Raw genomic sequence first — 23,477 nt, forward strand, 5'->3', positions numbered from 1 at the left:
GCTTCCGGCGTGAGTAGCTATTGACCGACAACGAAGAGGACGCGAACTGCATAGTTGCTATGGCAGTATGTTTGGGGTCATTGTCTTACTGTATGATGAAGTGCCATCCAATGAATTTTGAGGCATTTGCTTGTACTGGAGCAGACAAGATGTTTCTGTACACTTACATTTTGCTGCTGCCGTCATCAATTAAGACAAGTTAGCCAGTTCTAGTGGCAGCTATACATGCCCAAACCATAACACACCCTCTACGTTTCCCAGATGAGGTTGTATGCTGTAAATCTGGGCAGATCCTTTTGTCATGCACTCACTCTGGTACATGATAATATTCGTCTTATCTGTCCACAATACCTTTTTCCCAGACCCCTGCAAGCTTTTTAAGGTATTTCATATATTATACTTCAGCAAACTAAACCATCCCTTTTGAGTATAACTAGTGGTTTTTCCCTTCACTTTTGGTGCCTTGAAATAGGGGGACTAAGCATAAACAGTGTTGTCATTTCTAAATGGTGAAAGCAATACTGTACAGTATGTACACAATAGGGATTATTCGTAGATTATTTTCCTCAGGATCGTCCAATACCGATTTTTTAAAAAGAAAATGTTTACTCTTTGTTACTAACTGTACCGGATGTCTCTTCTTAGAATGTTCTTACTCATGTTATTGTACCCATATGATGACACTGTCTTTGCATAGACTTGTGGCTTAGATTAAGGTTGCCATTATTAAACACTCATTAAACTCATGAATATGCCCTCCATATATTATTCACTATATGTCAGATATATACTTCAATATACAGTATATCAGACAAATGCTAAGTGGCACATTTTGAATTTGGTAACCTCTCTTTTAATTAAAACGAAGAAATCAAAGAGGCTACAGTACAGTAAAATACAGTAACAATCTTGCCTTCTAGACCTGATGTCTAGATATGGTAAAAAAAAAAAAAAAAAAATCATACATTCTCTATATGAATATATTTATGGCATTACCTTTTCGTGGTGATTCTTTAAGTGCCATATGAGGTTTTTGCTGAATGTCCTCAACGCAAGATTTCTTTTTTACACGTATTGAAAATTGCATTTTTGGGGTCTTTTTCCGACACTTTAAAAAACTGCCAAAGCGGAGACGACATTGCTAAGAGGCATGTGGCAAATCTTGCTTCTGATTTTACGTGCAGAGCGATTCCTTATTAACGTCCAAATTTGTTAATTTGGATATTGGACGTTAATAATAATTATTTAGTGTTATAACGTGTGCTGTTGTTGTTGTTAAAGATACATGGTCTTAATTAAGATGTTTGCACGTGTTTTACGTTGCCACCATGGAGAGAGAGTTCACGTTATTATATAACCTACCATTCAGAACAATGTAATCTGATACTTGACTTTCATACCACTTAAACGGCGCAGCTCGCTTGTAAAAGATCGGATTTTGCGATTGGCTAATTTGGCGACCACCGATCGAGTAATTTGGAGTGGAAATCGGCCGATTTATATCGGTGGCCGATCGATCGGAGCATCCGTAGTACCCAAATACCATCAAATAAAAGCTCAGAATCTCTTCGTTAACCTCATAGTAATTGTTTGATTTAAAATCCAAATTTTGGAGTATAGAGCCAAAAGAAGAAAAATGCTTCACTGTCCCATTACTTATGGAGGGCATTGTATATATTGTATTTGCATTATTATAATTAGAGGATAGTCTACATTTACAAGCAATCTATGCTACAACAGTCAACATCCTGGTGCATGCAAAACATCTCATGTGGTCATTATTGTCTATTGTCTGAATAAAGACACAGAACTGCGATCGTTGGCTGTCGTTTATTGATTACAGAGGGCAGAAGTTGAAGGACGATCACATATCTGTTACACATAGTGGTGCTCGTTTTATTTAATCCTACAGAAACAAACAAGTAATTCATTGGTTATTATTGTGATAGCTAGTCATTACATGGTGAATGGTTAAGTACATACGTGGTCATTTCTGTACCCTAAAATAAAGAGCCACTAAATCAGGAATATAAAAAGATATACAGCCATATTATAGAGCCAAGATGATCCACTTTTAATATTTACAAAAACAGAACCTTCTATTCTTTAATTGTGGTTCATTGATTGTATTGATGATTTAACACGCTTTATTGTTCCAAAAGTTGTCTCATAATTGGAAAAATCATTCAGATTTGGCACTTAAGAGAGAATTAATACAGCAATACTTCTCAAGTCACTTTTGTCTGAACGGACGGTAGGCAACACCAACATGTTATTAAAACCAACAACATGCAAACAAAATCAGTTCACTTACATAAACTGAGACAAGTAATGACGCTAAAACACAGTTTATACATTTATGCAGTTTTACATAGAATGACAGTTGATTTGTGCAGTTACTAACAAATAACTGAGCACTAATTCATCCCTTTTCATTTTCTTCACATTCTCTAAAACACCTGGCATAATTTGAGGCCCAAACATGATTTCTCATATCAAAACTTTATAAAGTTATACAATACATATTCATTATTATTCAGCTACCTGTGCCACATTCTTTTTCCTGATGGAAAACATGTCTTCCTTCTGGGTTGAATAACAACCGTAAATATGATTACAAATAGGGATGGGGATTTTTCTACTGCTTTTCTGTTGTCCCACAATACCAACATGCTCCTTAAGTTTTTGCTTATATTGTATCTCAAATTCCCATAAATATATGATTTACAAAAACTGCTTGCAAGAGCCCAGAGTATCCAAATGTACGGACTAACATGAGCATACAGTATAGATCTAAGCATCACAGTGCGAGCTTTCTATTCCAGCAGCATTTTATAAATGTATACAACAATTCCCTGTATTAAATCAATATTTTATTGCGCTGTGTGATTCAGCATTCTACTCCCTAAAGGGATAGCCCTCCGTCACGACACAACATTGGCCTTTCAGGGTAGGCAGTCCCTGCATGTGTATAGCTAAGATAAAGAAGGCACTTTTAGCATGTTGCATTTCCTCAGGAAAAATGGCACTTTACAGTTACAAATAACTTCCAGGTAGTTCAGGTATTTAAACAACAATCATGTTGTACATTTGGTTCTTTTCAGGTATAAGCATCAGCTCTCTCTTTTCTGAGACAGGTGAGATATATAATGATATACAAGTCTCTACGGTCTTAGTGTATGCCTTTGCTACTTCAATGGACCTGTAATTGTATTAAAATCTAGAAGCTAGAAAATAGGTCATGTTGGACAGCCCAAAAAAGCCATGGTCAACTACTGTATCAACAATAAAAAAAACTGATATTTCAAGAATATATTAAAAACACTTGTGTAGATGATATGAATATAATGACTCTCTTTTTAGAGAGATTACACTTGCTTAACCTGTTATATGAACAGGTTATTGTAACTCAAGTGTTCATTCTGTGCAACCTACATTTAGCTAATGAAATGTATTTTCCATAATGTATGTATATTCCATCTTTGATTCCATCTTATTTCATAGCTTAGTTCTCTGTATCCTCTTAATTTCACGAGTAAACTGAAGTGTTTGTGTGTGTGCTTGTGTGCATGCGAGCGAGAGAGAGAAGAGAGATTTCTTCCTTTTTATTCATTTCTTGACGTAATGTCCTGGAAAAAAATATGAAAAAAGTTAATGACCACCTTAGAATGGAACTTATCATTCCCTGAGGCCAAACTCAATGTAATTAAATATTTATGAATATGACTCACCTCCGTCTTAGCTTTTCTCCACTTGCCCATGGGCCCAGACTTGGTTAGGACTGGAGAAAAAGCAATGTTTTGAAGTCATGATCAGAATTTTGCCTGCTCTGCTAAATTGCATTGAAATTTGGTCCAACACCGATATCAAATTAAGTTTTACTTACATAGAGATGTCATTATCAATGCAAATGTGATGAATACCATTGCTAGTCCCCGTAACAGACACCTGAATGGAATAACATGGTTAACATTAGCAGGTGTTCTATATAAGGGGTCCAATCTGGGACAAGGATAGGAACACGTTTATCGAACATTTGTTTCACATTGTGCTTTCCGCACATTCATATTATTTAATTTTTGACAAATAATGGAATTTGAAAGTGTCTTGAAAGAGCTTTGTGAAACAATGTACACTATAACCAGATACATATGTATACCATAATGTTTTGATTGCATAATACTAGTGTACAACTAAGACTGAGAGCTATAACATTTTTCATTCTAATATTTTAGATTCTAATATTACAAGCTTGCAACTACATTCTACTACTTTCTTACCTGGAAAATATGGCAGTAAAGATAAAGACAGCGAGGATTAGGAGGAAGAAGGCTTTCACCATGGTGAAATCTGAAACACATGAATCCAATTTAGCATTGAATGTTCCAAAAGCCTTTTGATAAATAACACAGCAAACATACTGTAAAGGACAACATGCTGTTACTATTGTGTGAGTATGAGCTCAGCTCACCTGCTGACTGGGGTTTAGGGGGACAGTATTGATTGGAGGTGAAGGCTGAAGGTGGTGGGACGTCTAAGAGGCCACCCAGGGATTGGGTAAATTGCTCTTGGGAGAGGCATGTCTCAGTGCAGATCTCCTCCTCGAGTACAGGCTTGTGAGCCAACTTCTCTGGTGGGGAAACAATCTCACTGTGGTCTGAAATGAAAGGAGAGGCCAGCTACAATGAGCAACATCTACCTGTTAGAATCAACATACTTTTACAAACTGGGTATGATTTAACATTGAAGCTTCGCATGCAGGGCTAGGTGTTTTTATACTTCTGATGTAGTATCGCTGGTTAACAGTCCCAGTACCACTGGTTAACAGTCCCAGTACCACTGGTTAACAGTCCAATTCCTTAAACACTGTGTGCAAACAGCTACCTGTCATGTCCATATTGATCTGTCACTCTCATTGATGTTGGAGCTAGAGAGTCAATAAAGTGAGAGAATTCTGGACATTGATGGCAATGAACGACGCTCTATCAAAGTAAACCCCGATGCTAACAACTCTGATGTATGGTAATAGGTGGGAAAGTGCTGTAGCACCATAGAAAAAGGTGCATTAACTGCACTTACGCTTCCACCCCATTACCAAAACACCTCTGGTGTGCTCATCCACAACATGTGCCCTACAGTAAACCATTCTGTAAATAAAGAAAATAAAAGGACAGTGAGAACTTCTGTGTTCAAGGAATCTTTTACTTGGTGTAATCATCAGCAGAGAAGTCCATGCTCTGGGTCTAGCCGTGTGGTCTAAACTAAGAACTGAGTTTTCCCCCAGCTCTTCTAGTGTTTTACCCCTTAGATCTATCAACCAGTCTGATGCTATACACAAAGCCTGTATGTTAATTGGTTTGTTAGGTCTTATCTCCTAACAGATGGCCACCTGTGAACTCCGAGGGACAGAGACCCTCATAAAATTCATGACCATCACCCAATTCTGAGTCTATTCACCATCTGAATCTTATAAGTCCAAGGCACCACGCCTCACCATAAGTGAAGCTGCAGCTTGTGTCCAGGTCTGTGGTGCTCTGCTCCACCCAGGAGGACTCAGCCAGGGGGGGGTGATGTATCCCACCAAACACCTTCTCATCCAGCCATGACTGACATGTTTCAGTCATGTCACTCAGCAGGCTAGCCAGAGACCGCCGGGCCCTCCGTCTGCGCCGGAAGATTCTACAGGGAAACAACATGTGCAAAAAAGTAGCTTGAATCACACCGTGAAATATTTGATACAGCAAAATAAAATTCATGCATACAATAGTTCCGTTTTTGTATGTCATCTGTGATCAAAGCAATAATGGGTAAGAAACAGTTTGTGTAGTATGTTTGAAGTCCCACAGTGGATAAACCCTGCCACAGTGAAATAAAAATAACGTAGCCACTGTATTTGTGGTTGCATGAGAACGGCAGTAAATAAATGATTCAGCTGGTCAAATAAAATGATGCTTATTATGCAATCATGTAGACTTGCCAAAGTGCTACATTAAATGAACTACTGTTGAAGTAAGCCCCTTTAAGACATTTGTGATGTTGATGAGAAAATCTTCCATAACATTAGAATCTCTTAGCAACTAAAACGGGTGACTTCACTTATCTTGCCGGATTGGTACCTCATGTCACAAACAAAGAATTTACAAGACATTCCAACCCGCCTCAGGTGTTCTGTGCAGCTCTCTCATATAGGGTAGTGTATGATCTCATTCCGATAAACATGACTTGTGTTTCAACACAGAAGCACTCTTAAGAGTTGCATAACAACCATGACAACATTTCCAACCGACCATGACACCAGTCATGTGATTTGGAACAGTCTTATGACAGTAAGGTCACAATTCTGCAAAGCCTCAAAATGCTTATCATACATCTGAAATGGCTGAGACAAAAAGTAAGGGAATGGGTGAACTAGTCTTACAAAGGGCATGTGTAATGATATTCAGCACCCATATACAGTAGGCGAACACATTATTTTCACTATTTTCCTCTTGAGGACCAAAAACCCTGCTAAATGATGACGTAGAGTGAGTGGATCCTTCGTCTCACCTGACTAGATTCTCTTTGTAGGACACATTGGTTTTGGGGAGGGTGAGGGACACATTGCCCTCGTCATCCCAGGTGTAGCTGTCCTCCGTGACGACGTAGTAGCCGTTGGAGAGCAGACGACGGCTGCGTCGGCAGGAACAGGGAGAGCCCGTCACTGGGTCCACATAGTAACACTCATAGGAGGAGTCTGGGGACAGGAGGGACAGATCCGGGCTACACAAGACCAGAAAGATAAACATCAGGGTTATACAATACTTCTGGAGTAACAGTATAGTAATAGCATAGTACTGTACGGATTGAATCCTAACCTGAGATACTGATACAGTACATCCAGACAACTTGTACAAATATTCGATTAAATTCTGTCCAAAATTCTGACCATGATGCTAATTGTAATTGCAATCCGCGAGTAAACTGTGTCATTAAAACGTACATTTTGCGACCACAGAGTAGCCTACCATCCTTTACCACTCATAACTAACAACTACTTTCTAATCATTATCAAAGCATTTGTCTGCAGATTGTTATGTTAGGCATGCTAACTTGTGAATCTAAAATCATTTGGACATAGTTTGAGATCAGTGTTGAAAGTTGATTACAGAGAGCTAGGACATTACCTGTGACATGACTGATCAGCTAACGGTTGTCTCTTTCTTATGGGTGAACCTACAAACATTTAAAAAGAGATTTGTTCATTTAAAAATCAGACCAAAAGACAACAATCAACTTCAGTAAAAGGGATCAGCTTAATAAAACAACCTCTGCTACACTGGAATGTTTTCAGGTTTTGTGTAACCGAAATCAATAGCTGACTGTATAACAGATGAAAGGATAAGTAGTACAGAAAACAATGTGGTTTAGAGTGTAATGTCTGTGTAAAAAAGGATGTTGACATACTTGTAACTGCCCCAGTGAACAGCAGAGCCATGTCTGCCCGTACACACACAACCTTGTCTGGTAAGAGTGTGTCGGACAATGCTGTCTCAATCTGGAAAACATCAGAAATTGACACCCTCAATGAGAAACAGGAACTGTAAAAAGCAGGAACAAGTAAGTTACAGTGCCCTCCATAAGTATTGGAAAGAAGAAGCATTTTGTCCAAATAAAGCACTCATGTTTAGTATTTGGTCGACAATCCTTTGCATGCAATAACTGCCTGAAGTCTGCGACCCATTAACCCCACCAGACACTGGGTATCTTCTCTGGTGATGGTCTGCCAGGCCTGTACTGAAGCCGTCTTCAGTTGTTGTTTGTTTTGAGTTCTTTCTGCATCTTCAGCAAATAAAATACATGTGATGAAATACATACCACTTGTTGGCCTTGAAAAACTCCCTACTTGTGATGGCAGTATGTTTTGGGTCATTGTCTTACTGTATGATGAAGCACCGTCCAATGAATTTGGAGGCATTTGCTTGTGCTCGAGCAGACAAGATGTTTCTGTACACTTCAGGATACTGCTGATGGCAGCAGCAAAGTGTAACATCATAAATTAAGACAAGTTAGCAGTGGCAGCTATAAATGCCCAAACCATAAAATTAAGTCACAATTCTGGATGGTACATGTACTGTACCATATGTATAGCCCATTACCAAATTCTCTTTGGTAGGTATTTCCCAAATTGTGTGAAACTCAATTAAATTAAAAAAGTCAATCTTACCCAAAAGTTCCTTTTCAATCAAATGTAATTTGCATCCCTTTAAAAAACATGTTCATGAGCAAAACGTTTCTTTAAATCTAGTATAACTGTAATATTATTTGAAGGATGACTGCTTCCTTATGCTGTCGAACATCTTTTCTGCTCTTTGAAACACGCTGAGAAAAACTGCTGCCCTCCCATCCGGTGGGAAGACATAACAAACAAAAACCTCTGTCAATGACGTAACTTTTAACTCTATCCTGGCTAGGAACTACGCTTGTGTCCATTCCTCTGTGAACGAAGTTGTTACTTCTCAAAAATAGCCAAATACAGATGATATTGTAAACCTCAAAAATATAAACCATCCAAAATGTTTGAATTTTAGCAACTCTGCACTAACTGTCCTGTACAAATCCTCTCTGTGTACACTCATTGTGTCCTTTTTGGAGCCAGACGTTCTATTTTTCGCCAGACTTGTGTGTGTACATCTGTCCTACCATGGCTGTAGTCTAAATGACAGGAATTGTGGGATGGCTCTGTGACTCCAGATCCATTATCTTATGTGGGTCAAACCTCCAATGGTAACGGTCTCTGTCTGGTGACACAGGAGAAGAGGGTATTTCAGAAGTAAACAAGAGACTGGAGCTGGATGAACAGAGGCATTCAGTGTTTTAATAGGCTGGGGGACTGGGGGAGATTGCACAATAGTAGGCATTGGAAGTGTGCCTGGGGACTGGCTTTCTGTAGCCTGGTTGAAGGGACCTTATTAAAGGTTTTTGGATATTTAAATGTGATTTTTTTACCCATTGATTCTTAAAGAATTTTACTTATAGATGCCTCATGAGCAAAACAGGAACATAAACAAACACTGTATAGCTTCAAAATATAGTGCCCTGCCTAAGTAATGGGACAGTGAAGCATTTCTTCCTCTTTTGGCTCTATACTCTAAAAGTTTGGATTTTTTTGGAAATCCCAAAAAAATCCCTAACCCTAACCCTATTTCACGGCACCACTGATTCACATAACATGTGCGTGGTTACCATGACAGCCCTACAGCACGTACTGAGCAATATATTCATTTATATCAGTTAAGCCACTGGTCCTCAAATACTGTGGAGACCCAGTCCCAAGTATGGGCCCCTTCATACTTGAGCTTTCCATATCTCCCTTCACTAAAATAGTCATTGACGTCATGTGAGCCAGCAGAGGAAGAAAGCAAAGCAGCTCTCTCCCAGAGAGCTAAGGGTTAACATGGCCCGTTGATGTTCTTGCGAGCTCTACAATAATGACGGCAGCAGTCAAGAGTCTTCTGCAGTCGTGTTGCCAGGAGGACTGGAGGCCTACTTGTTTTTAAATTTCTTCCTTATGAAGACATAAATGGCACAAACCAACAAACCTCAAAATACCGATTTTCTGAGGAAGTGACACTCTCTCTCTCTCTCTCTCTCTCTAATGTGTCCATTTGCCAGTACACTGTTCATTTACACTGCACAAAGCTTGAATAAAATTTGCAAAACAATTTCAGAAGTCATGTCATTGCATTGTCTACAAATCAAGTATCCTATCTGTAGTAAATGAGTGGTTTGGTGGACAGCAGTCCGTGGCTCTATTTGCAGAGCCTTACTTTGGCTACTGTATGATGTCCTATGGATTTTGTATTATTGCTTTGATGGATCTATGCAATTAACTCCATAACCTGGTTTTGTTGAGGAATTTCAGATTCAGTGAGTTGGCCCTGAACAACTGTAAAAACTGGGCCTCTCATTTGTTAGTCTCCCAAGTCTGATGTGTTGCCTCCCACACATTACATTCCCGGCTCACTGTCTGCTCAATTAATTGCTTCCTACAGTTTTTTTTTCTCCCTTCTCGTACTTCTCATTTTTTTCAAGACGTAGGCCTACTGATAGAGATGGCTAGAGAGTTTATAGTTTGTTTTCTTGATAATTATTATAAGGTAGGCTATGCCTACATTGTGTATTCAGTATTTTCTTTACATTAGAACAATAGAACACCTTTCTGTAACAATAAGGAAACTATATATAAAACCATTAGTTTGCCCATCAATAACAGCTTGAATAGCAGAGCTTGAATCATTTTGGGGGGGAAAAACCATATTGATTGTCTTTCATACCTCATTGTAAGAACTGACTTCACCTAATGAATTCGATAATACGAAATTTCTTTAAATTGTATAAATTATTTTCTCTTCTAATAGATTTTTGCATTGCAAAAATAAATATTAAATTGTGCCTGTTCTGCCAGTGATTCCACGACAGCAGATGATGGTGGAAGATGCAGTGGGCTAACTGATGATGCTGGAAGGGTCTGCAGGGCGCAAGCTGATGATGCTGGAAGGATCTGCAGGGCGCTAGCTGATGATGCTGGAAGGATCTGCAGCGCTATAGCTGATGATGCTGGAAGGGCCTGCAAGGCGCTAGCTCATGGTGCAACTGGGCTAGAAAACTGGGCAACGACACATCTGGAGCACCAGACCTTGCTCAGTAGCAGCAACTAGATGATTGATCATTATTTTCTTTAAATAATGTCTTGCGATTCAACAATGCCGTGCATATCATAATAAAAGTCAATAGCTCTGACTTTGGGAACAAACAACAAAGAACGAACTGCCCTATACGGAGATCATTATTGTTAAGAAAAATAATACCATTATTATTATTATCATCATTATAATAATACTAATAATATTGTGAAGCAATATAAAACAGCTCTTTAACATTCCCTGTGTAGGCCTATCTCTCTTTATGTCTAAACGCGATGTAGCCTGTACAGTACGCTCCATCTCTCAAGTTCAATGTCCAGAAGAGACAGAAAACAAGGCTGCACCGAACAAACAGCAGACTCAGTAAGCGTTGAGGGGCCACTTACTTTTGCTTATCGAAGTCGAATCACATATGAAGGAGCTTCAAAGTTCTATTTATGATTCTTCGGCAGAGGTTGTCGAGATGTGCAAATGAAACACTTGAGTTGTTTGTCCTCTTGGTTGACAGCCCACCCACTCGCAGCTGATCTCCATCTGTGAACAACAATAGTGGATCTCCGCCCACTTAGCTCGGGTGTATCTGTATTAGGATTTCTTCAAAATAAAAGCGCCGACGTTAAACTTGTTAAAGCATTTAGAAATACTAAATGTGGGTAAGGAACCACACATTTTATGTAACTATATCTGGGAATAAACATTTAATCCTCTCGATGTATTCATTATGTTTTAAGGGTTTGTAATTCTTCTAACATCCTAATTACTCTGATGAAAGACTGCTGCACTGCATTGGGGACACATGGACTGTACACAAATCATTTTCCAAGACTACACATGATTTTTACGACCATTGTACTCAGCAACACTTCACATCAAGTTTCAACCATGAGGGGTGTCATACAGAGTATTGTCGGCCCTTTAATGTGGCCCAGTTCAAAGTGCCTTGTCTAGATTGCATAGAGAACACATAATGGACTGTACACAAATAATATTCCAAGGCTAAACATAACAAACATTTTTACTAATTTTATTTTTTAACAATCTAGTCAACAACACTTCTAGTGTCCTTATTTCAGCAAAAGTGAGGTATGGTCTTTATTTCAGCAAAAATAAGAGAAAATATTGTAATCCTGTCACTTTCCGTTAATCTCTAAACTTTTATTTTGAAGTCGCTAAAATGAAACCGGAAGTCTCAATGTTGGAAGATGTTGGTGACTTTCCATACGGCGGACACGCCCTTTTTGAGGGGACAACGATGGGGTCTTCTCATCTGCTTCAAATACAGGAATGCGCCCTCTTTTGAATTCATGCTGTAAATACAGATTGTTGACCAAAATATAGTGAGATGAGAGTGTGGAGGTCCACTATATACAACTTAAGGGAAAGGCATTGTTTCACTGTAGCCTATCGAGTAACTGCAAATATTGCAACATTGTGTGAATGAGGCTTGTGCAGCTCTTTAGACTTTTCCATGCCAGTTTAACTGGAATGTTGGTGCATTGCAAACAAACAAAAAAAGCTTAAAGTGATGTTTCCACATATCCAACATCGTTGTTTATAAAAAAAAAAGTGGCTTGTATATAAAATAACAAAAGAAATGTAACTTGTCACTGGACAAAACAATTATGACTCCCATTATTGGGTTTCAGCTCTGCTGAAAAATGTCCAATGTGGGCGGTCAGTGGCTCCAGGCTGGGTTTATTTCAAGCCCACCAGGTGTGGGCTGCCAACAGTGGGCCAATGCCTTGGAGTCCATGTCGCACCAAAGAGCAATCCCAGTTGGCCCAACTTGTATTTTTGCCCGCATTGGGCCCATCTAGTAACTACTTGACCACTATTGCACATGATGTGATTATGCAAAACAGAAAAAAAGGCATTGTTTACTCATATGAATTTGAATCAACACACATTCCAACGTACCTTGACTGTGGTCTTGACACTTTGGGATATTAGTCCCTTACTTAGATATATGATAGCCATATACTGTGTTGTTTGTGTCACCATAGGGCCCCATTCATTCAAAAACACCTTCCAAACATCCCTATCACACTGGTATGCCTTTCTGGATGCTGAATCTGTGTTAGACTCATGAAACATTCAACATCAAAGTTCAAAAGTCTCTAAATCAGACACTTACATCGGTTTAATAATTATTGAATGAAAATAGAAATAGATAAGTTTGTATTTTTTGGTGTAATTGGATGGCTCCGCTCTGTATAGCTCCCTGCCTGAAATTTAACAACATAAAATACAAAATACCGTATGGCAGGGAGCCCATGACTTATCAAACCCCCCGTAGGTAGGTTAAATACAGAGCGACTGAGCGGGTGGAGGCTGGGGCGATGGGTGGGACGACCAACAAGTGAAACTCTCATAGCCAGTGACGTCACACTGTTTAACCACGGTAGAAAATTGTGCATAACACGGTTGCTTTTAACCCGTGTCCCTGAACATGTGATGTTTAGCATACGTGTGAATCAGCTGTCCGTCACCTGATGGTCCATCACCTGATGGACAGCTGTGCTGTTCGATTTAAAGTGCCTGAACTAATGCCAGATTCATTACTGCAATACAATGAGGCTTCACAAATACACATAGGATTTAGAGTTGTAACCCATTGTTTCAGTACTGTATGTACCCCAGCAGCAACATCTAGTGGCCATTTGTTTTTAGGACTTATTGTGAGGCTCCTCCATAACCACTGATCTACAGTCTTCATTTCAGTTGTTCGGTAGAAATAAGGTTGATTTAACATTTACATCCTCTTGTGAACCATTAGGTTTATATATGTTTTGAAACAATCTAAATTGTGATCCAAGAATGGCATCATAACCATAACCCTAACCCTAAGCACAACAACAAAATACAATTTGAAATCATAATTAATACAACCTTTTATTTGTACCAAAATGTTCAATTGCCAATACAAACAGGAACATTTCAAAATTATATCCTGTATGTATAATATATAGCCTAGGTAATACAAACTGTATTCAATAAATACAAATATATACAGAACCATAATCATGTTTTCATTTGAATGCATGTGAAAACGGAGTACAAATTAAATTGAAACACATAGACAAGGCGTCAGAACACTATCATATATGATGTGCAACCCCATAATACGTGGTCATTTACGTTTATGTCTGTGAACAACAATTGGTGGTGTTCAGTTTGTATGTGCAGCTCACACTAACCACAGTTATGGAGATGGAGGCCATCTGCGATTAATTAACATAACTGTTACAAAAGGTTATTTCAGGTGCATAATAGCTTAGTACCGACAAAAGTTCAGTGAACTGGTTGTGAGTACTACGTTGATATCAGTATGCACCAATGGCAGGCTCTGGGATGTTGGTGGCATGCATGTCTCTGGTCATATTGGACTTCTCCTTCAGCTTGGCCTGCAGTAGTGTGTGCTCGACTACCCCTATCCGGATGTCCATCTGAACTATCTCCTGCTTGAGCTTCGTCAGACTCTGCTTGATCTTGACTACAGGGGCTGAAAGACAACAGATAGGGTGAGAGATGTGAATGTAAAAGAGGATAAAAGAAAGAGTAGCAAGCAGAGCCACTGAGACATTTTTGAACATTCTAATAGATTTCAAATCTTACTAAATTATGAAGAATGGCAGTATGTATGTGGCTTTCAATCAAGAACTGTAACTTTCCCATTGTTGAAGTCAAATCACAGTGCACTGTATTAAAATACATACAGTGTCCTGTGTAAGTAATGGGATTTTTCTTCTTTTGGCTGCTTTCTCTGCTTTTATTTGATGGTATTTGTGTACATATTGGTTTCACCATTCAGAAATTACAACACTTTTCATGCATAGTCTCCTTATTTCAGGGTACCCAAAAGTGATGGGACAATTGGCTTGACAGGTGTTTCTGGTTCATCAGGTGTGTTCCGTAACATAATTTATGCAGTCATAAGAGAGCTGTCTAGTATTGATTCTAGGCTTTGCGTTTGCCTTTGGAGTCTGCTATTGGTGTCTGTCAACATGAGGACCAAAGAGAAGTCAATGAAAGTCAGGGAAGCCATTATGAGGCTGAAATATCAGATAAAAAATAAAATAAACCTACAAAAATCTACATTTCGGAACACCATTGAAAGGAAAGTAGAAATTGTAAGACTTATCCTAAAATGGATTAAAATATTTTTTTCCCTCATCAATCTAGACACAATGCCCAATAATGACAAAGTGAAAACAGGTTTTTAGAAATTGTTGCTAATTTATTAAAAATAAAATAAATAAATATCACATTTACATAAGTATTCAGACCCTTTACTCAGTACTTTGTTGAAGCACCTTTGTCAGCGATTACAGCCTCAAGTCTTCTTGGGTATGACACTACAAGCTTGATACACCTGTATTTTGGGAGTTTCTCCCATTCTTCTCTGCAGATCCTCTCAAGCTCTGTCAGGTTGGATGGGGAGCGTCGCTGCACAGCTATTTTCAGGTCTCTCCAGAGATGTTTGATCAGGTTCAAGTTCAGGCTCTGGCTGGGCCATTCAAGGACATTCAGAGACTTGTCCCGTAGCCACTCCTGTTGTCTTGACTGTGTGTTTAGGGTCGTTGTCCTGTTGGAAGGTGAACCTTCGCCCCAGTCTGAGGTCCTGAGCGCCCTGGAGCAAGTTTTCATCAAGGATCTCTCTGTACTTTGCTCCGTTCATCTTTCCCTCGATCCTGACTAGTCTCCCAGTCCCTGCCGCTGAAAAACATCCCCACAGCATGATGCCACCACCATGCTTCACTACCACCACCATGCTTCACTGTAGGGATGGTATTGGCCAGGTGATGAGCGATGCCTGGTTTCCTACAGACATGACGCTTGGCATTCAGGCCAAAGAGTACAATCTTGGTTTCATCAGATCAGAGAATCTTGTTTCTCATGGTCCGAGAGTCCTTTAGGTGCCTTTTGGAAAACACCAAGCGGGCTGTCATATGCTTTTTACTGAGGAGTGGCTTCCTTCTGGCCACTCTACCATAAAGGCCTGATTGGTGGAGTGCCTTCTGGAAGGTTCTCCCATCTCCACAGAGGAACTCTGGAGCTCTGTCAGAGTGACCATTGGGTTCTTGGTCACCTCCCTGACGATGGCCCTTCTCCCTCTATTGGGTTCTTGGTCACCTCCCTGACGATGGCCCTTCACCCCCTATTGCTCAGTTTGGCCGGGCGGCCAGCTCTAGGAAGTCTTGGTGGTTCCAAACTTCTTCCATTTAAGAATGATGGAGGCTGCTGTGTTCTTGGGGACCTTCAATACTGCAGAATATTTTTGTACCCTTCCCCAGATCTGTGCCTCAACACCATCCTGTCTCTGAGGTCTACGGGCAATTCCTTCAACCTCATGGCCTGGTTTTTGCTCTGACATGCACTGTCAACTGTGGGACCTTACATAGACAGGTGTGTGCCAAATCATGTCCAATCAATTGAATTTACCACAGGTGGACTCAAGGTGGACAATCAAGTCGTAGAAACATCTCAAGGATGATCAATGGAAACAGAATACACCTGAGCTCAATTTCGAGTGTCTGAATACTTATCTAAATGTGATATTTCAGTTTTTTATTTTTAATAAACTAGCAACAATTTCGAAAACCTGTTTTCGCTTTGTCATTATGGGGTATTGTGTGTAGATTAATGAGGAAAACATTTTTTTTAACCCATTTTAAAATAAGGCTGTAACATAACAACATGTGGAAAAAGAATACTTTCCGAATGCACTGTACAGCTAACTCCATGTATTCATTTAGTGCAAGTCAGGTTCGAAACAGAGGGCAGGGCGGAATGGGGACAGTGTTTACTTCCTACACCCCAAGAATCACAATCGACAGATGAGATTCTCGGTTCTGAGATAAGAAAATGCTGAACACTTCAGTTCAACAGAACATTAAAAAATTAATTTAAGCAACTTTTAGCAGGTGCAGTGCCATTTGTAGAAGGCTTAATCTGGTCCATTTGTATGGACACTCACCTCCATCAGACATACTGCTTCCCTTCTCCTCCATCTCCTGCTTTACTTTCTCAAGCTCCTCAGTGATCTGGAATGAGAGATGCCACTTAGGTACTGGCTTCACCAATAATCCCTCTTTCATAAAGAACACAAAAAACATAGAGGTATCTCAAAAGGACAACATGTAACATTAATCCTTTAATAGATACGTATGACATCATCTTGATATTATAGCCAAAATACTACAGTGTCACTCACCTCAGTCAGAACTCTGGTCCTCTCTGTGACTCCACCACTTCCCTGCTGATAGCGCTCCTTTGCCTGGGAATACAAAAGTAAAAAAGGAATACATTTACTTAGACCTTACATACTTGGGTCTGTTCAAAACACAAATCACGACTTACATCTTCAGGGTTCTCCCCAGGATTTTTTAACAGCATGGCGCAGCATTGTATTATCAAAACGGACTTGTATTTAATTTGTGTAAAAATGCGCCAAAAATACCTCTAAAATGCTGAGGAACATAACACTTCCACTTTTGCTTCCACTTTTCACAACGATGTCCTGAGCGATCAAAGATAGTTACTATGGTATATCGTTACTTCAGTTTCATTTGCTTGGAAATGTTTACATAGTGGCAGAGCTAAGTCGACAAGGTGGTGCAGCACCACTTACATTATTTAGGGAGAACCCTGATCTTAGTTTAGGAGATGCATTTCCTGCAGATAGATCAGAGGATAAGTAGCCTGGGCGCAAGATTGTCTCGGCATTCATAAAAGCTAGAGCTACAGTAGTCTCTCTAGCAGGGGAGGCTGGTGGAGGTAGAAATCGGAGGACGGGCTCATTGTAATGCATGGAATGGAATGAGGAATGGTAATGAACCCGTCCTCCGATTTCTACCTCCACCAGCCTCTCCTGCTCTCCAGTCAACCAAAACAGCGTCTGAGAGTTGCAAAAGCACAAGCAAACTGGCTTGGCACCCCTACTAGGGAATAAATCATACTCAGCAGCAACTCTGCAACTACTGATGTTCTGAGCATACCAGAACATTGCCATTGCATTTGATCAATGTTCTGACAACAATTTCTGAGAACAAAATCAAAGGGTTTGGGTCTTCCGACAAAAGAAACACTGTAAACCTTGACTTGATACACAGTACAGTATGACTGGATCAGGTGCTCCTAATAGTGACCAACAAGACCTTGATTGGTTCAGTCAGTTTGTACAGATTTAATATGAATGTTACCTCGCTGAGTTTTGATTGTGCACTGCGGTACTCCTGGATGAGGTGTTCTAGCTGGTTGTTGATGTATTTCTCTCGGCTGCCCACCTTCTCCAGAGTCTTACCAATCTCCTCCTGCAGCTTGTCTAAGTAACCCTGCCAAAGCAGAAACACAGAAAACCTGTCAGTGTACAATCTTTCACATATTTCACATTGTTGGTCAAAATGAGTTGTTGTGTGGAAAAGCTGTGTGTCTTACGGGGCAAATCCACCAGAGGCTGCTGGAAGCATGTAGGTATACGCTTCGGAAGCATGTTAGGATGTGCAATCAAGTTTGTTGTGCAATCAAGTTTGTTGTGCAATCAAAGTTTTCATGTCTTTATAACATGTAAATACATTGTCAATTTAATTTATTTGATAATGCATAATCGTAATTTATTTAAAATAAATAGCCCAGCCTGTGTAGAAATGTACTACAAATAAAATCAATCAAATAGGGGTGAAATGGGGCATAGATCATCATTCTAGCTCAATTGTCATTTGTAAATACTTATTGATAACAAATGAAATATCCAACAGGTCAGTTTTTGATTTTTGGAAGGACAATAGCTGTGTATAAATAGAAGATCCATGCAATTCTGTCGTTTCTATGATGATGGATTGCTGGCAAAGAGGCATCATACAGTTCGGCATAAGCCAAGACAGCTACAATCAACTTCTCTGTATCCTCCATTTTTGTCAAGTAGTAACTACTGTAGGCTGACGCCATTTTGCACTCACCTGATTTTCAAGGTGGAAACTTTCCATGGGAATTTATGGGAAATAAGAGTTTTTTTGCACACTGATAATATTTTGCTGACACCTTTATTACTCTTCTATTACAAATAAAATTTATGAAGTAACATTGCCCCAGATTATCCATTCAATAACAGAATCTACCCCCCCCCAAAACATAAAACAGTAATTGTAAAAAAAAAAGAAAAAAAAAGAAAAAAGTAGCCAAATGAGCAATAACATAATTTTCACATTGAATGTCTATTGCCATTGTTTTATCCCTGTCATGCATTCGTTCAAATTCACACTATCCGCTAAAATACGAGTAAACGTTGACAAAAAGGAGATCTCACTCTTTTCTCTTCTTTTTTTAATCTCACCAGTTGCGGGCGAGCATGTGACTCTTCTCCCGGGAGCTTTGAGGGCAACCTTGTTTCTATTTCTTTTGGACGCTCGCAGTAGTCCTACGTGTGCTGTCATCTCATTTGTTTATACACCTTCAATCTCTACTTTTTTTTCTTTTTTTTTCTTTTTAAATCAATGACTTATGTATTTAACTTTGGTTTAATTATGGACTTAAGTTGGAACTTGCTGCAAGTTGGAACTTCCTGTAATTCACCAAATTACATTATTATATAAACTTGTCGTTTCCACCCATCGAAAATACATTATGTGCCCCCATGTGCTTTGTAATAGGGGTAATGCCCAAAATTCCATGGAAAGTTTTCATGGAAAGTTTCCGGAAAGTTTCCGTCCCTTTGCAACCCTAATTCCATCATGACATGATACACTCTTATACAAAGGGCAGGGCGCAATGTTCTAAAGCTCACCTTGGCCTCCTTGAGTGATGACTTGATCCCATCTCTGTGTTGATGCATTTGGTCCACATGGATCCTCCAGTCCTGAAAAAGGACATAGTATTGTTTAAGTGTCTCATATGGACCAGGCTAATCTACACACTCTCTCCTTGCTTAACCCTGCTGACATGCCCGGACGTTGTGATACTTCTGAACACTTTCCTGTTACCCACCCCCCCCAAAAAAAAACAACAACAACAACAACCTTATTATCTGTTCTGATGGTGACTTTCAGTTGGGGGAGAACCCGCTCCACCTCCAGATTCCACTCTGCAGCGTCTGTATTAGATTCTAATATAACATCAGGCTTTGAGGACAAGTTGGCTTCCTGTGGAAAAGAAGGAGGAAGTAGAGAGAGTGAGAGAAAGACAAGAGAAATTAGCCATGTATTTCATTAAATTCTATTAGCCCTTTTATAAGTATCCTTTACATTCAGATAACCCCATTAAGATGAAAAAAATACACCAGGACACATAGCTTTACATGAAAACAAGAAAATTACACTTTTATGGACAGTAATAAACAGTATTCACATCTAAACAGAATGTGTTTCTTATTGGGGTAGTACAACTACATTGTTTTATAACTTAGTAGCGGCTGATATTGAAAAAGAAACTCACGCTCTGAATAGTCCTTGATTTAAGAGCCTCAAGATCAATGATATTCTCCTCCTCATAGTCATCTGGTTCCTCCTTTGTGGAGAGAAACAAATGCATTTGAGTTAACACAGTTTCTAATATTGTAATGGGGAAATATACCTACTGTTCTCCAATACTCCATAAACTATGAGGACGACTAATCAGTATTATGTATCATTTGCATTATTTGTATTTTTGTAGGCTGCATTGTCATGGAACCAAGCCTAAGAATTTTACTCCCTGCACTTGTGTATGAGACGTAACAATAAACTTGAAACTTGAAAGCCCAACTAAGTGCAGCATCTAGCCTATAAAACCTCTTCAAATCAGCGTGCGCACAGAAAAAGTGGCAAGCAAGGAAAGCCATACAATTTTATTGGGCTATATGGATACGCACTGTCATCTCCTCTTCTACTTTGCTGAGTGTCAGTTCTGCATCACCCTCCATCACAGACTCCTCCTCCATTTCTTCTGTGGGGTAGTGTGGCCTGGGAAAAGAGAATAGTGGTTGCACTGGCACTCACCAGCAATTCCACAGGCATCTGCTCATGTACTGTCTATGCACAGCTATGCGACAGAGTAGCTGCAGAAGGGCTATGATAGCTCTGTGACAAAAATGTTAACATGTGAATCATTTCCCCATCTCTGGCAGATGTCGCCCCGCTTCTTACAGCAACGATACAGTGTGGAGTCTACTTTTGAATCCAGTGTTTTATTTTCTATATATTGATGTAACCTTACCTTCTCCAGACAAAGCCCCTCTTCTTCAGAACTTCTTCTGCAAGCCGGTCCAGCACATAGCAGATATGTTCCCCTGAGCCCGCTTTCAATTTGGAGGGAGGGAAGTCCACCAGTCCTCCCTGGATAAGAATGTGCATGAATCATATTCTTAAATGTTATTGAAACACTTTAACAAGCTAGTGGATCTTCTACCATGTCAAACCTGGTTATGAACAATGGAAACAAATGAAACATGGCCTAAAAAGGCTCAATAGATAATATATTATTATTCAGGGAACAGAGGTGTTATTAATAAATGAAGACAACTGTTTAGTCTGGTATTGTGAGTGCCAAGACTATAGAGTAGTGAAGTTGAGCAGTGCTTACAAAAGCTCTCAACTCAGAGAGAACATTGGACACAGTGGCGTTGGGGTCATCATACTCCTGAGGCTGCTCAAAGGGTCTCCCCGCTTCATTGATGAGCCAAGATGCGATGATGGTAAACATGTAGAACTGCTCGCCTGGATTCGATGGCATGTAGGCACTGGAAGCAAAGTAATGCCTGTGAAAGAAGCAACCAATGTTATATAACTGATCATCTCAAGGAAAAAGCAACGCCATTTGGTCACTTGCCTCTAACTGAGGAAACGTCATTGTCTATTAGCTAATATGGTAGGCCGATATAGCGAGATGTGATTTAAGTCCATGCAGACATTCATCATTAGCCATGCATTACTCATCCATGCATGGTGAGGTAAACTAGCTGGATTGTCTATATTGTATATCTATTGTATTGCTGGCCAACCTGGACAAAGCTTTCATGTTGTGTTTGGCGAGAACTTCCTCCTCGTAATCCAAAAGCTTCAGTTTGTCCAGCAGGTCCTCCATGACCACGAACATTTGATATGCTGCTCCAGGACCGCGTTCATCTTCTTCTCCTCGCCTACTGTCTTCTGCCATCTCTTTCTCTAACTGTATAAATGTCACACTTGTCGTAGGCTAGCTAACAACTCACTTTGTTTCACCAATTTCTGAAGCTGCTCTGCACGATTCTCAGTTTGTTTTGGTTACCATGGGTTGTCAAGCAACACAAGTTAGCTAGCTTAGCTAACCAGAAAATGTGATAACGTAAGCTACGGTTATCAACAAAATATTTGACTTTAAGTGATTATTTGTGTGTGTGATTTAATCGCCGTTATATGTTCAGCTTGCTAGCTAGCAGTTTTGCATTGAAATTGGTTTAACCAACCCTCTTCGGGTTTTAATGAACTAATTTTGGTGCGGCTGGCTGGCTGGACCTCAGCTGCTTGCTTGCATCATCTATGTTCTGTGAACGACAATAATGGATCTCCGGCCACTTAGCTCGGGTCTATGTAAATGAGGATTTCTTCAAAATAAAAGCGCCCACTTTAAACTTGTTAAAACATTTAGAAATACTAAATATGGATAAAGGAAACACAAATGATATGTAACTATATCTGGGAATAAATATGTAATCCTCTCAATGTATTATTTGTGTTTTTAAGGGTTTGTAATTCCTCTAATATCCAAATTACCCTGATGAAAGACTGCTGCACTACATCGGGAACACATAATGGACTGTACACAAATAATTTTACTACCAATCTACTCAACTACACTTCTAGAATATGAATCAAGTGAATTTCAACCATGAGGGGTGTCATACAAAGTGTTGTTGGCCCTTGACTGTTGCCCAACAGTTGAAAGTGCCTCCCATAGACTGCATAGGGGACACATAATGGACTGTGTGTAATACTTTTCCAAGTATTACTCTATTTAGCAGCACTTCTAGAATATGAATCGCAACCATGAGGGGTGTCATACATAGTGTTCTTGGCCTTTTACTGAATTAGAAATAGACTGCCTGACAACAGTAAAAATCAAAAAACACTTCTGACACTTTATGACACTGCTAATAGTTGAAACTCACATGATTTCAAAATACCTTTTTGAAATTGTACATACTTTCTGTAATATTTCCTTTATTCATGAAAAATATTGTGATCCCATTACTTTACAGTGATCTATTACCTCGCGCTTTTATTTTTTAAGTCGCGAAAAAGAAACCGGAAATCTTATTGTCGGGAACTGACTCGGGTCTAGCTTCCGGTCCGCGTCGCTCTGAACCTGGTGGGTTTTCTTTTTTATTATACATAGCTAGCTATTTTCCCTGCTAATTATATCTAGCTAGCTATTTCCCTTGCTACGTTTTGCAATCTTATATACAGTTCTAGGTGGGCTTGCTTCAGTTTTCAGTATTGTTCTTCGACTTATTATTATTACAATTCTTCCACCTTCAACTGTAAAATGTGACAAAAAGTCCAGGTTATCAACAATGACAAAAACATTTTGATACCTAATAAACTACAATTAATCTTATTATACCTATTCATCTTTTAACATGATGGAATGTTGATTTAGGCCAACATTCTGTGAGCTCCTTTGTTGCTGCAACTGCCATGAACTGTTCAGGACAAAAAAACTTGCCGAACACATTCTTAGAATGGTTATACAACAATGCACTCTCTTTGCTACTAGTTCTGCTCCACTGAAGCCACTCTCAACCAGTCAACTAACCAACCCTCTACCCACTCCACTGAACTACCC

At 39.5% G+C, this 23,477-nt stretch overlaps 2 protein-coding genes across 3 annotated transcripts; both read right to left on the bottom strand.

Annotated features, from left to right (window-relative positions):
• Positions 1-1,815: 1,815 nt before the first annotated feature.
• tmem71 (transmembrane protein 71) lies at positions 1,816-11,186 on the bottom strand. Of its 2 annotated transcripts, none has more exons than XM_083664955.1 (10): positions 11,069-11,186; positions 7,444-7,534; positions 7,164-7,212; positions 6,547-6,759; positions 5,495-5,679; positions 4,472-4,657; positions 4,281-4,350; positions 3,887-3,948; positions 3,732-3,781; positions 1,816-3,629 (listed from the first exon to the last, which is right to left on the bottom strand). In XM_083664955.1, the coding sequence occupies exons 2-10, from the start codon at positions 7,472-7,474 to the stop codon at positions 3,606-3,608; spliced, it is 870 nt and encodes a 289-aa protein (XP_083521081.1). In that variant the 5' UTR covers positions 7,475-7,534; positions 11,069-11,186; the 3' UTR covers positions 1,816-3,605. The 2 variants fall into 2 exon arrangements, with proteins under 2 accessions (XP_083521081.1, XP_083521080.1); XM_083664954.1 differs by having other exon boundaries at positions 7,444-7,528; positions 11,065-11,106.
• A 2,406-nt stretch (positions 11,187-13,592) lies between these two features.
• On the bottom strand, positions 13,593-22,140 carry ift57 (intraflagellar transport 57 homolog (Chlamydomonas)). Its single transcript, XM_083665427.1, has 11 exons — positions 21,655-22,140; positions 21,237-21,411; positions 20,871-20,989; positions 20,527-20,617; positions 20,112-20,183; positions 19,697-19,819; positions 19,465-19,536; positions 17,885-18,016; positions 16,897-16,959; positions 16,660-16,726; positions 13,593-14,184 (listed from the first exon to the last, which is right to left on the bottom strand). The coding sequence occupies exons 1-11, from the start codon at positions 21,807-21,809 to the stop codon at positions 14,006-14,008; spliced, it is 1,248 nt and encodes a 415-aa protein (XP_083521553.1). The 5' UTR covers positions 21,810-22,140; the 3' UTR covers positions 13,593-14,005.
• Positions 22,141-23,477: the final 1,337 nt, after the last annotated feature.

This window comes from Argentina silus (assembly GCF_951799395.1).
Source record: "Argentina silus genome assembly, chromosome: 1".
Taxonomy (NCBI): Eukaryota; Metazoa; Chordata; class Actinopteri; order Argentiniformes; family Argentinidae; genus Argentina; species Argentina silus.